Raw genomic sequence first — 11,342 nt, 5'->3', positions numbered from 1 at the left:
CCCAGATGTTGACTTGATGTGAAACATTGTTTTCTCACTCAACAGTAAACAAACCATCATAAAGTTAAACTATATAGACGGTATCTGCACATTTCTAAAGTGACAATTTAAGGACTTTTGAATACCTCTAGAATGACACATTAAACGTTGGCCAAATTGTCAAACATTAGAGGCAGAAATTGTGAAAATAGCCGATCTACATGTAGATCTGCTACTTTCACAATAGAACCGTGTTATACAATATGTAATTCCTCAACTCATAGTGCTCGTCAGGGTGGGGGGGGGGGGGGGGTCCCCGGTTAAAATGTGATTATTTTGGGGGTCGCGGCCTGAAAAGGTTGAGAGCCACTGATTTACCACATCCAGATTTCAGAGAGACCAGAGTGGTTAATGGTGTTAGGTCTGTGTTGCCGTGTCTTGACTATTGTATCTAGGCTACAGAACGTCCCAGCTGAGCTGACTGCACCTAACAAGCAGAGCAGCTTGTACCGCTAGCGTCCTCTGTGCCACCATCCAGCACCCAGGGACCCAGCTAATGTTTGTGTTTGTAGTCGCGCAGTCACACTCCGACATGTAATGTTATTACACCTGCTCTCTCTGCGACTAGCTTTATAGTCTGTTTGGTCTTTTTCCCGGCATGGCTCTTCAGGTGTCTGCTGTCTAGAAGAGGGTCTGTCTGTCTGTCTGTCTGTCTGTCTGTCTGTCTGTCTGTCTGTCTGTCTGTCTGTCTGTGCTAATCTCACAACCTGCTGGACCGATCAGAGCCAGATTTCTTGTGCACACTGCCAGCAGACCATAAAAACTACCCTTTTCACATAATATGTTTTATACTTTCTGAAACATTTAACTTTAATGTCATAATGGACTCCTACATCATAGATACTGTATGTCACAGATGACCATGACAACACTGTCCACATGAAATCTGAAATCCACATTGTAAGCAGGTAGTTTCCAGGTGGATCCTGAGATTAAATAGAAAAGGGCAAAAGAAATATCTTCGGTCGATAATAAAACAAAACAGCGTAATTATAACTAAACCAATGTCTGTCTCAGTCTATCTGCATAGGCTTCATTAGATGCAGAGAGTGCAGAAATTGACCCAAATGGAAGGGTCCATTTTACGCTCTATATATGACATAAATAAACACTGGATTTTTACTGCGATACTGCAGTTCACACTGAGGCACAGTCCTCTCCAGTCCTGACCGCCTCATCGCCAACCAAAGTTAAGTCTCACGCCACGTTGCATAATCCCAACACTTGTGCCGCCTGGTATCCCCACCGTGACGCGCACAAAGCCCTCCATTCTGGACCGACTCCACAGACAGCCTATAGCCTGCCACTGGGGAATCAAATCGGTTTAACTACCGTTACACACACTCACACACACAGACACACACAGTACTGCACATACTGTACATACTCTGTATCCACGCAGGCAGCATGTCATCAATGTCGGGCAGAAACCTCGTATCTCCAAGTTTCAAATTTGTACTTTTCTTTTCACCAAGTAAAGCCCTGCTTCACCATACAAGGCTGTTGCACAAAAGTAGCGAAAACAGCCGATCTACGTGCACACGTTGTGTGCTCGCAGATCTGCTATTTTCACTAGTTCAATTCATTTTTAAAATGATAAATACATTGGACATACAAGGTTTCCACCCGACAACGACGATGTACACATACAGTACACACAACGCCATCGCTCGGCACACAGGCGGAGGCTGTAACAGGGAGGAACAAGGAACAGAGGAGGATGAGAGCCCTGCATCCCTCCTGTCTCCCTGGATCCCTGCCCCTCCCTGGACTGCCCCCGTCCCCGTCCCTCCGTCCCACGACCGCTCCTTTCATCCCCCGAAACCCCGCGACCGCAGAGCAGACGTAGCCCCGCCCCCTCGCACTGCCGGCTCACCCTTTCAGACACTTCTCCCTTAATTGTCACCAGTACAATAATCATCTTTAAAACTATAGCGTCATGTATATTATTGTTATTACATTTTCGAAAAAAGTGCAGATAGAACTCCCCCCCCCCCCCCTCAGGGGGAAGGGGGGAGGCGGGGCAGTGAAGGAGGAGGAGGACAGGGGGAAGGGGAGGGTAGTAGGGGTACAATGGCAGTAAGAAGAGCAATAAAAGAGAACGATTAGAAAGAGAAAAGAGAAGAGGATATTCGAGTCTCGATGGTGTGTGTTGCCTCTGTGAAACACACGTGTGCATGCGAACACACAAACACACACACGTACACACATCACGCCATAGAAGGGTCAAAAACTGGTACTGAAACTCGAGGGTCCTGGCGGGAGCTTCTTCAAGAGCGCAGGACAACGCAAAAGGACTCATGACGCGCGCACATCAGCTGCACATGCATGCACAACTCAGTTTTTGCTTCAATTTTTCAGTGTTGCGTTGGAAGAACATTTTATACTGGTTCCTTCGGTGAGTGTTTTTCCGTGAAAAATGACATCATCACATTTGAGGGGAGGAAGAAGGAGTGGTGGAGTTTTTTTTCTTCTTCTTTTTTTTTCATCTTCTTTTTTCTCTCTCCATGTCAGGGCTTTTGTCTAACGGGAGCGGGGAACCATAAGCGATCCATGTTCGGAAAGTTCGTTGTGTTCCTGCTATCCCAGTTCAGTAAAGTTTCTTTTATTTTTGTATTTTTTATTTTTTTTGTATTTCTTTTTTATCTACTTTTGGAGCTACAGCACGGCACCCACAGCACACAGACAACAAGGGGTCCAAAAAGGAGAATTCAGAATTCACTAATATTGTGCCAGAGGAATAGAAAGAGAAGAGAGAAAAACAAAAGTTGGGAGAGACGGAGAGAGAGAGGTACATACACGGAAGGAAGGGGATGGCAGCAGTATCAACAATTCTATTTTGAGTCCAGCTGTGCTCAGGCAAGACATAACAAACCGTATATTGATTGCTTTCTAAGATTTCAGTTGAGCATTTAACCACTTTCCCGTGAAATGAGAGGCAGATGGGGTCAAGATGAGCAGGGAAGGCAGGCATGGAAAACAAACAAGTCCAGACCAAGGACAAGGACGAAGACGCACACAGGATGTGCTTTGAAAAGATATGGCAATGTTTTCAACGTGTATAGAGGGAGTTCTGCCAATCTATATGCCCAAGGTCTTTGTATACTGTGTACGTATACAATGCTGCACTGTATAATGCTGTTTACCTGGAGAAATCAATACGGTGGAATTACAAGAGAATAGAATGCTACACTACTGGGGCTTTGCAGCGCAGTTCACATTAAAAGGGTGTTGCAAATATGGGAAAGATGAAGGGTCATGGAGGCGTACTGTAGTGAGCAGTGAACGTAAGTCACGAGGTGTGTGAGGGAAGACAGGCAGACAGACAGACAGACAGACACACGGGATCATTGGCAGGGTGGCAGACGAGAAAATAAGACTATGTGTAGAAATGAGGGATAGAGAGAGAGAGTGAGAGAGAGAGAGAACGGAGGAAGAAGAGGATATTTAAGATACAGGGATTTTAAAGGTTTTAGGAGAGCAGATGGCTAATTGTACCCGTGTTTCGCAGCCTGGCAGCAAGTCAATCTTGTGCATAAGGACGGGAGTGGAACAGGCGAAGGGGAGGGGGGGGTTTGGAGAGGGGCGGGTGTAGCGAGCTGGGCGGTGCGATCAGGCCTTGAGAGCGTGCCACTGGGCGACGTTGGTACGCGGCCGTCCCATCATGTCTTTCCAGTGTTTTACCTCCGCTGGTCCACTCTTCCACGATAAATAGATCTGAAAGGAGAGGAAGAGAGATGGATGAAAGAAACGAGAGAGAGAGAGAGAGAGAGAGAGAGAGAGTGAGAGGGGGAGGGAGAGAGAGAGGGAGGGAGAATGATAAAAGTGGTTACAGTGTTAATAATCACAAGTAATAAAACCATGAGAGAGATATTATGGTTGAGTCTTAATGATGGTAGCATCGACTTTTACGATATGATCTTGTTTCATTGTTATCAGGGGGCCAGTTGTCCGGATTTAAAGTGAAGCAAACACAGAACTAAAAGTTCCTATGATTGGCCGCTAGTTGCGCTGTTATGGTACCAGAAGCAACATGTTCTCCATAGGATTCCATTCATTTCCCCAAATCTTTTACATTTGATTTTCTTACCTTAAAGAACATTGCCATAAATACTGTATGTATGGTTCCTGTCGCTAGTTTAAAGCCTTGTTTCAATCACTATGATACACGTTTTGTGAAAATGGTCCAATTTATGTTACTTATAATTGATGTTAAAGCAGGGTTTGCTGTAGGAGGGGATTGTGATCATAGGCTTGTGATGATTCTTCTTCATGTGCTTTATTCTCGGCAGGCTCAACACATTTACCCAAGTATCCCTGCGGTTGCACGTGATTTTTTTTTTTTTATATTGATTTTTATTATGATTCTTTGAAAGACAGGACATCGCAGACAATACAAACAAGACATAACAAGACAAACACACCAGACTATCATGCATAAATCAAACACAGGTCATTCACCTATCATATAAAAAGTACAAAAGTTGTCAACCTTTGAAAGTACAAGCATTTGCACACTTTCTAAAAACTGTTAAAAATTAGTCGTACAGATGCGCCGTAATAGCTAGGACCCCAGATGAACTCAAATGCAGCATGTCCTGTTTATAGCAGCGAAGCCTCTCCAAATGGATTATTTATACAAATTCAGTAAGCCATCTATTGATACAAGGTATAGTAGAGGTTTTCCATTCAGTTAGAATAATTATTTTGCCTACTAGTGTACCAAGAATGAGAGTCTGTTGGACAGAGACTATGGCAGAGAAAGAGAAGATGAGCTTCGGAGCAACCAAACAGGACAGTTCGTGCATCAGGCTCAATGTGAATACGATATACACTACTGTACCAAGCAAAAATGCTTTGCCAGAATGAAACAATCCTTGGACACGACCAGAACGTGTGTCCCAGCGTGCCCTTGGAAGTGTTGCATCTGTCACAAATATCAGAAACATTTGGATACATTTTATTCATTTTGACTTTGGTGTAATGTAATCTGTGCATAACTTTAAACTGAACAAGCTGCAGTCTGGCATTGACTGAGCCTGAGTGATTCTCTTCAACCCCTCACTCCAGATCTCATCGGACAGTTCCAGCCCATCGGCCTCCCAAGATGCCTTAATATGATTTGTTGACATAATAGATGATTTAGAAAACAAGGAGATACATTTGGAAATAAGATGTTTAGAGTTTGGATGCTGTCTCATTAAAGCATAAAAACAGTGTTAAAAACGGTAATAGCATTCCTTGGGTACCATTAAAACGATGATGGCGACACCCATACAAGGGCAAAAAAAAAGCTTAATTTTCGCAGCATAGAAACCAATGGGTTCCCACCGTCCATATTCTTTACAGTCTATGATTGTTATACAGTATGTTATAGGGACTATGGATTTAGCATTCTTGCTAAAAACGGCATCCTAAACTTTATTGTATGTACCTTTGTTTGCCGTGTTCAAACTGTTCATATGTTTTGTCACTCTAAAGTTCAATTACGGCTGCACCAACAAACTGTCCCATATTTTTGTGTTAAAGCACATGATAATTTAATGGGTCCTGTGTGAGGGAGAGCCATTAAAACCTTTTTCTGACCGTTTCTTTCTGTGTTTCTCAGCAGGAACATCTCTGTCATCGCTGCCATTAGCAAATTCAAATTAATGCTGCAGTCAGAGTAGCAGATGGTTTTCAATTACCACACTTTAGGCAGACAAGGTTTACCTCCAGGACGACCAATATCGGGAATTCATTTTCATGTTTAATTAACAGCTTGCTGCATTAGCTTGCAGTATTTGAACTAAGAATTGAGAACAGAATCTTTCTATGCAGAAAAAATTGCAAAATGATTCAGCTTGTTGGAGGGCTGTCAAGTCTTGCTGGACCAGTGTTCGGTTGACACAGGGGTAAAGCTCCTGCCCACCACCGCGGATACTGGCGTTTGATTCTTCCGCAGTGAATCTGGCTTGGCCGGGTTCTACAACAAACAGAATTGGCCTTTGTTCGTTCATTGTTTGGGGAGGGATAGAATGAGGAGGAGTAGCGTGTTCCTCCACATGTGTTACAGCCTCTCTGTGAAAGAAGTGCTGGGAACATTATGTATCGGAGGAGACATGGAGATTGGTTCACAACATATTGTGAGCTTGTATGATGTGCAACAAAGTATTAATGAGGCGTTAGGGTTGGCAGTGACAAGACATTAGCGACTTTAAACTAGATGATTTTCAGGACGGCAACGCCAGGCGGACTACGGCTGCTATGACGTAATCACCGTAGCGGTCAAAATGGTTAAGCAAAGCCTTGGCGGCGACGGGTTCCCACCCCTTTCACTGACCGCTTTGGTTCCCATGGCGACGCGTACACGCAGCAGACGGAGTAGGCGCTACGTGGGAAGGGACCTTCTGCTGTAGTAGAGACGGCTGCCGCGACGGCAGGTTTATCTATCGAACGCGGATCATTTCCGGTTACTGTTGTCATCTGCCGTTGCCGTAGCGTTGCTTAAGGTCGCAATAAAATAAAATACAATAGTCTTGTTGAACTGTTGTGTACCTTGCCAATGACATCGTTGCGGCTCAGCCTGTCCTTGTCCATAACGGTGATTATGATGGTGGTCTCCCTCAGGACATGGGCAGGCACGTCGAAGGGGAAGGACTCGTTGAAGACAGGGTTGAGGCAGCGCTTCATCGTCACAGTCTTCTTCTTCTCCACGCGCTTGTCCTTGTGCATCAACCAGAGCTTCACGTAAGGGTCTGCAATGCACACAGGGGACAGGAAAAAGATATACCGGTACTTTTTTCAGGAAATTAAGAAAACCATATCGTTGTTGTTCGATGAAAACCTTGTATGTCCAAAACCGTTCGTTTGGCATTTATCATTTAAAAAATCACACCCGTGTGAAGTGGAGCTGTGTGTGTGTGTGTGTGTGTGTGTGTGTGTGTGTGTGTGTGTGTGTGTGTGTGTGTGTGTACCGATTTGTGTGACATTTGAAGAAAATATGTAGGAAAAGGAGCAAAAAGTGTGTTTTGGAGAAAATTCAAGATGGCGGAAAATCTATCATGGCGCAAATGGGCGTGGCCTATATGGGGAGATGCGTCATGACCCAAGGAATCCAGGGAAAAAATATTTTTAATTTTCCGACCTACGGTTCAAGAGTTACAGGCCAAAACGTAAAGTGGGGTGTTATGGCGCCACCATGCGGCCAAATGACACAATTATTTTTTATTTAATCCTTGAAACCATTATGAACCTCCTCTCCAAGTCTTGAAACTCTAGCCCCTATGGTTTGCGAGAGACAAATAATTGAATGTGAGTTTTTGCGATTGCCATTATAAGTCAATGGGGAAAATTAATTCACTAATAAATTAATATCAATTAAACTATTGAACCTTTCTCTTAGCAAGTTACTAGCCCACTATTCCCGAGTAAGCCGGTCGATTTGACATATGGCGCGAGTGTGTGGTGGCAAAACTGTGGGACTAGTAGCGTGCCGAAGTCAGGCTACATACAGACACACACACACACAGACAGACACACAGACAGACAGACCCACAAAGCTACGTATAGGGAGCCTGTGTTTCACACAGCTCCAAAAATGATTTAAACTAGTGAAAACAGCCGATCTACAAGCACACAACGCCTCGCACCGCCAGGCGTTGTGTGCTTGTAGATCAGATGTTTTCACTACTTTTGTGTGACGGCCTTGTATGATGAAGCTTTACTTTGCGAAAGAACGTACAAATTTGAAACTTGGAGATACAAGTTCCACCCGACAACGACGATATATATTTATTTTTTAAAACAAAGCAATACTGCCTCATCAATTGGTAGTATTGACAGATACTGTATACTTAAAGTTCCTAAGTATACAGTAGGTCATTTAGCCCTTTTGAAAGTCATTATGTCTTTTATTTTTGTGCATACTGTATACTCAGTAATCCACCAACATGTTGGATGTCTTCCAAAGACTATGCTCAGAATCACATGGAGAAATCACATCTGCAGTGAATGAAGGTGATGAGAAGGGCAGGGGTGGCACTACTAGTCTGACATGGTCTGAGGCAGGAGAAGAAGACTCCATTGATTCTGTGTCCAAAAATACTGTACTGTATATATAAACTAGTCATGTGCCCGGGGGTGTGAACAGCACATGATTGCACAGTATATGAGTGACTGAATGTCCCTGAGGAGTCTCAGAATTCACGTTTTTTCTTTTTAGTTGTGAAATGCGTTTTTCAGGGCAAGTAGAGAGAGAGAGAGATAGAGAGAGCAAGGGACCCAGTGGCGCGAAAATAAATACGAAGCGGGCGGCAGTGTGCAAACGTGATTGACATAACGTGAGGTTGATTTCTTTATTTACGTGCTCTGAAATTCGCTCCTACCAGTATATTTGTCCGAAAAAACACAGCAGCTGTACAACAACCTGTAATGTTGGAGAATAGTCAATATTGACGTCCAGTTGTGCAATACCCGCCGTATCCGTCTGTCTCTCTGTGTCCCTTTCATGCCCATACACTCTTATCTCTGTCTGTCTGGCTCTCTTTTATGCCCATATATGGTGTTCCGTGTCCAGACCAGTCTGTGATGTCATCTCCAAATGTGGGCACTGTAGTGATGTCAGACAGTGATGTCAGTCAATTCCAAAGGTCATGAAAGTGAGTGTTTAAAACCAGGGACATGCTGGGCCCCTGATTCAGCCCGGGAAAAAGAGTTGGAGAGGCCCTCATTGCGCGCTATAGAGAGAGATCTCTCTCTATAGCGCTGCTGCTACTCAAAGATTTGCCATTTCAGATCATGACAAGTGACAAGCCAGTGGGCCAATTACATGAGTTATATTTCGTCGTTGTCGGGTATGTCCAAAACCGTTTGTTTTGTATTTATCATTTTAAAAATTATTTAAACTAGTGAAAACAGCGGATCTACAAGCAACGCCTTGTAGATCTGCTGTTTTCACTATTTTTTTGGCCGCCCTAATGGCCGGCCTGGACCGGCCGGGAATGAACCGGCCGTTCGGGAGTTGTCCCGCTTTTCCCAATGGCCAGCACGTCCCTGGTTCAAACCCTGCCTAGGCCGACGTCAGCAAGGGGGAGAAGACGACAGCCAGCCCCATGGCCTCCCCTAAGTAACAAGAAATCTTGGGAAATAAAATATCGCCGAACCAATCATCAAGGACGATGATACACGAAAGAAAAGAAGGAGAAGGCGAGCAGGGAAGTGGACATCTATTTACAGCCCAAGGTCAACTCTCCCCCGTCAGTACGAAACATTCAGATCTATTTCAGACTATTACATAGAGATGGATTTGTCATACAGTATCAATTCTGGAGCAGCATTAGCACTCACCGGCACCACAACAATCTCTACTCCAGGAATCAGTCCTATTCCAATAATGTGCCACTGATAACATTATGAGAAGACTGCCAGAGAACTGGGCTTGGCACTGATAGCGCCGAGCTGAGTTGAAACCATCTAGCCGGGAGGCAAAGTATCCTGATTGATATAGAGTACAGTTGTACTACAGTACCGCAGAAACAGAGCACAAGCAAGAAAGCAAGAGAGAGAGAGAGAGAGAGAAAGAGAAAGAGAGAGAAAGAAAGAGATATCCCTGATGGAAGGTCACCTTGCTGTTAGAGCTGTCTGCATTGAGACCCAGCTGGGGACCCAGACAGTAACCTTTTACTGCGCAGTAGACAAGTCTATAAATGTTTGAATACAGCATCAGAGCGTGGTTGCCCTTGCCATGAGAACGGCTTCAGGTGAAGGAAGGGTTTACAGAGCAGTGGTTTTCAACTGTTTCCATATCAAGGCCCATTATTATTTATTCAGCGTTTGAGCCACAGACCACCATTTGAGATGGGATTTTAGCCTCTCAGACCCAAACCGTGGAATACTTTGTTATTGTTGGATAAGATTGATAGAGCCTGCGGAAGTTCTTTTCTATATGGAGAGGCAGAATGTGGTTGTTGCCATCTCCCCGGACCCCCTCTTCATTCGTTAAAGGGCCTACACCATGCTTTTAAAACTATATTTTTTGTATAAATATATGCTCAAAATTGAGTCTTAGACAGGTTTTAACCCTCAAAAAACACTCTGACCATTCTTTTTGTTTGTTCTAGCTCTACTATAATGAGGCTCTCCAGCTGCAATACCAAAACGGCCTCTGTTTGCTCAGGGGCGCATCTAGTGGGGGTTTTCCAGAAAAAAAAGAATTTTTTTGAAAAAGAAAAAGTTTTTTGAAAAAAAAAAGTTTTTTGAAAAAAAAATCTTTTGAAAAGATTTTTTTTTTGACTCTGCATTGCATTTTTTGGGGAAAAAAAAGTTTTGAAAAAAAAGAATTTGAAAAAAAAAAAATGTTTGATTTTTTTTTTTTTGACTCTGAAAAAAAAAACGGGAAACGAGAGTGACGTCACTCTCGTCAACTCTCAGAACAGCACTGTTCTGAGAACCCGTGGAAAGCTTTTCATCTCTGTCTGCCCAAAACCAGAGAAAGACACAACGGTCAGAAATAGGACTTTGTGAGGATAGAAGGTGCCAGTGGGACCCCAAAAAAAGGTTTTAAAATAGAAAAAGTGAAAATTCATGGTGTAGGTCCTTTAACAAGTTAATTCATTCACACTCCCACAGAGCAGTCTGTCACCTCATGTTCATTCTCATTGGCTTCAAGCTTAATTCTCATACGCCCTCTTACCCACAATGCATCTCAAGCAGTCTATTTAAGCAGGTCCCTGGTCTATGTTCATTCTAGTTTAGCTGTTACTACTGGTTGTGCCTGCCTCACTAACATTCTCTGCACGTCCCTGTTGGTCGATGTAATTCTGCTATTTTTGAAAAATCGTGAACATGTGTGCAAGTCTTTGAATATTTCAAATCCTTCTAAGGTTTTTTGAAAAACCTATGTTTCTATGTCTGTGGTGCTCAAACTTTTTCATGTGAAGGACCCCCAAAATGATATCTATTTGGCAACATACCCCCATGTCAAGGGATGAGTCTTCAAATGTCAGAAGCGACATTTGAGTTCCAAATGTTCCCTTAAAAAATACATATTCGAAGATTTGCACACATTTTCACGACTTTAAAAAAATAGCAGATATACAAGCTCGCAACTTGTATATCTGCTATTTTTCAATAGTTAAAGTATAAAATAATTAAGGCTCCTCCACCTTGGGCCCTAGTAACTCAGTCCCACTCCCCCCCCCCACTTGTGACGCCCCTGCTTGAGCGGCTGGTAGGTTTCAGGCGTTAGTCGTTCTGAATGAGATCCAATGCTAAACACCTGGAATGAAAATTGCAAGCGGAGGGAGATCAGACAAATGGATAAA

General features: G+C 43.5%; 1 protein-coding gene across 2 annotated transcripts in view; it reads right to left on the bottom strand.

The window, feature by feature from the left end:
* Positions 1-3,651: 3,651 nt before the first annotated feature.
* syt7a (synaptotagmin VIIa) overlaps positions 3,652-11,342 on the bottom strand; it is a gene marked incomplete at both ends in the record, with an annotated part of 128,842 nt that continues 121,151 nt past the window's right edge. For both annotated transcript variants that reach the window (XM_080736511.1, XM_080736510.1), the window contains 2 exons: positions 3,652-3,756; positions 6,577-6,776. In XM_080736511.1, coding sequence (XP_080592637.1) covers positions 3,652-3,756; positions 6,577-6,776 — 305 coding nt within the window. The remainder of the gene's footprint in view (positions 3,757-6,576; positions 6,777-11,342) is intronic.

Source organism: Nannobrachium achirus (genome assembly GCF_963921795.1).
Source record: "Nannobrachium achirus genome assembly, chromosome: 11".
Taxonomy (NCBI): Eukaryota; Metazoa; Chordata; class Actinopteri; order Myctophiformes; family Myctophidae; genus Nannobrachium; species Nannobrachium achirus.
The sequence above is the reverse complement of the archived record's forward strand: the minus strand, read 5'-3'. Positions and strand labels throughout refer to the sequence as shown.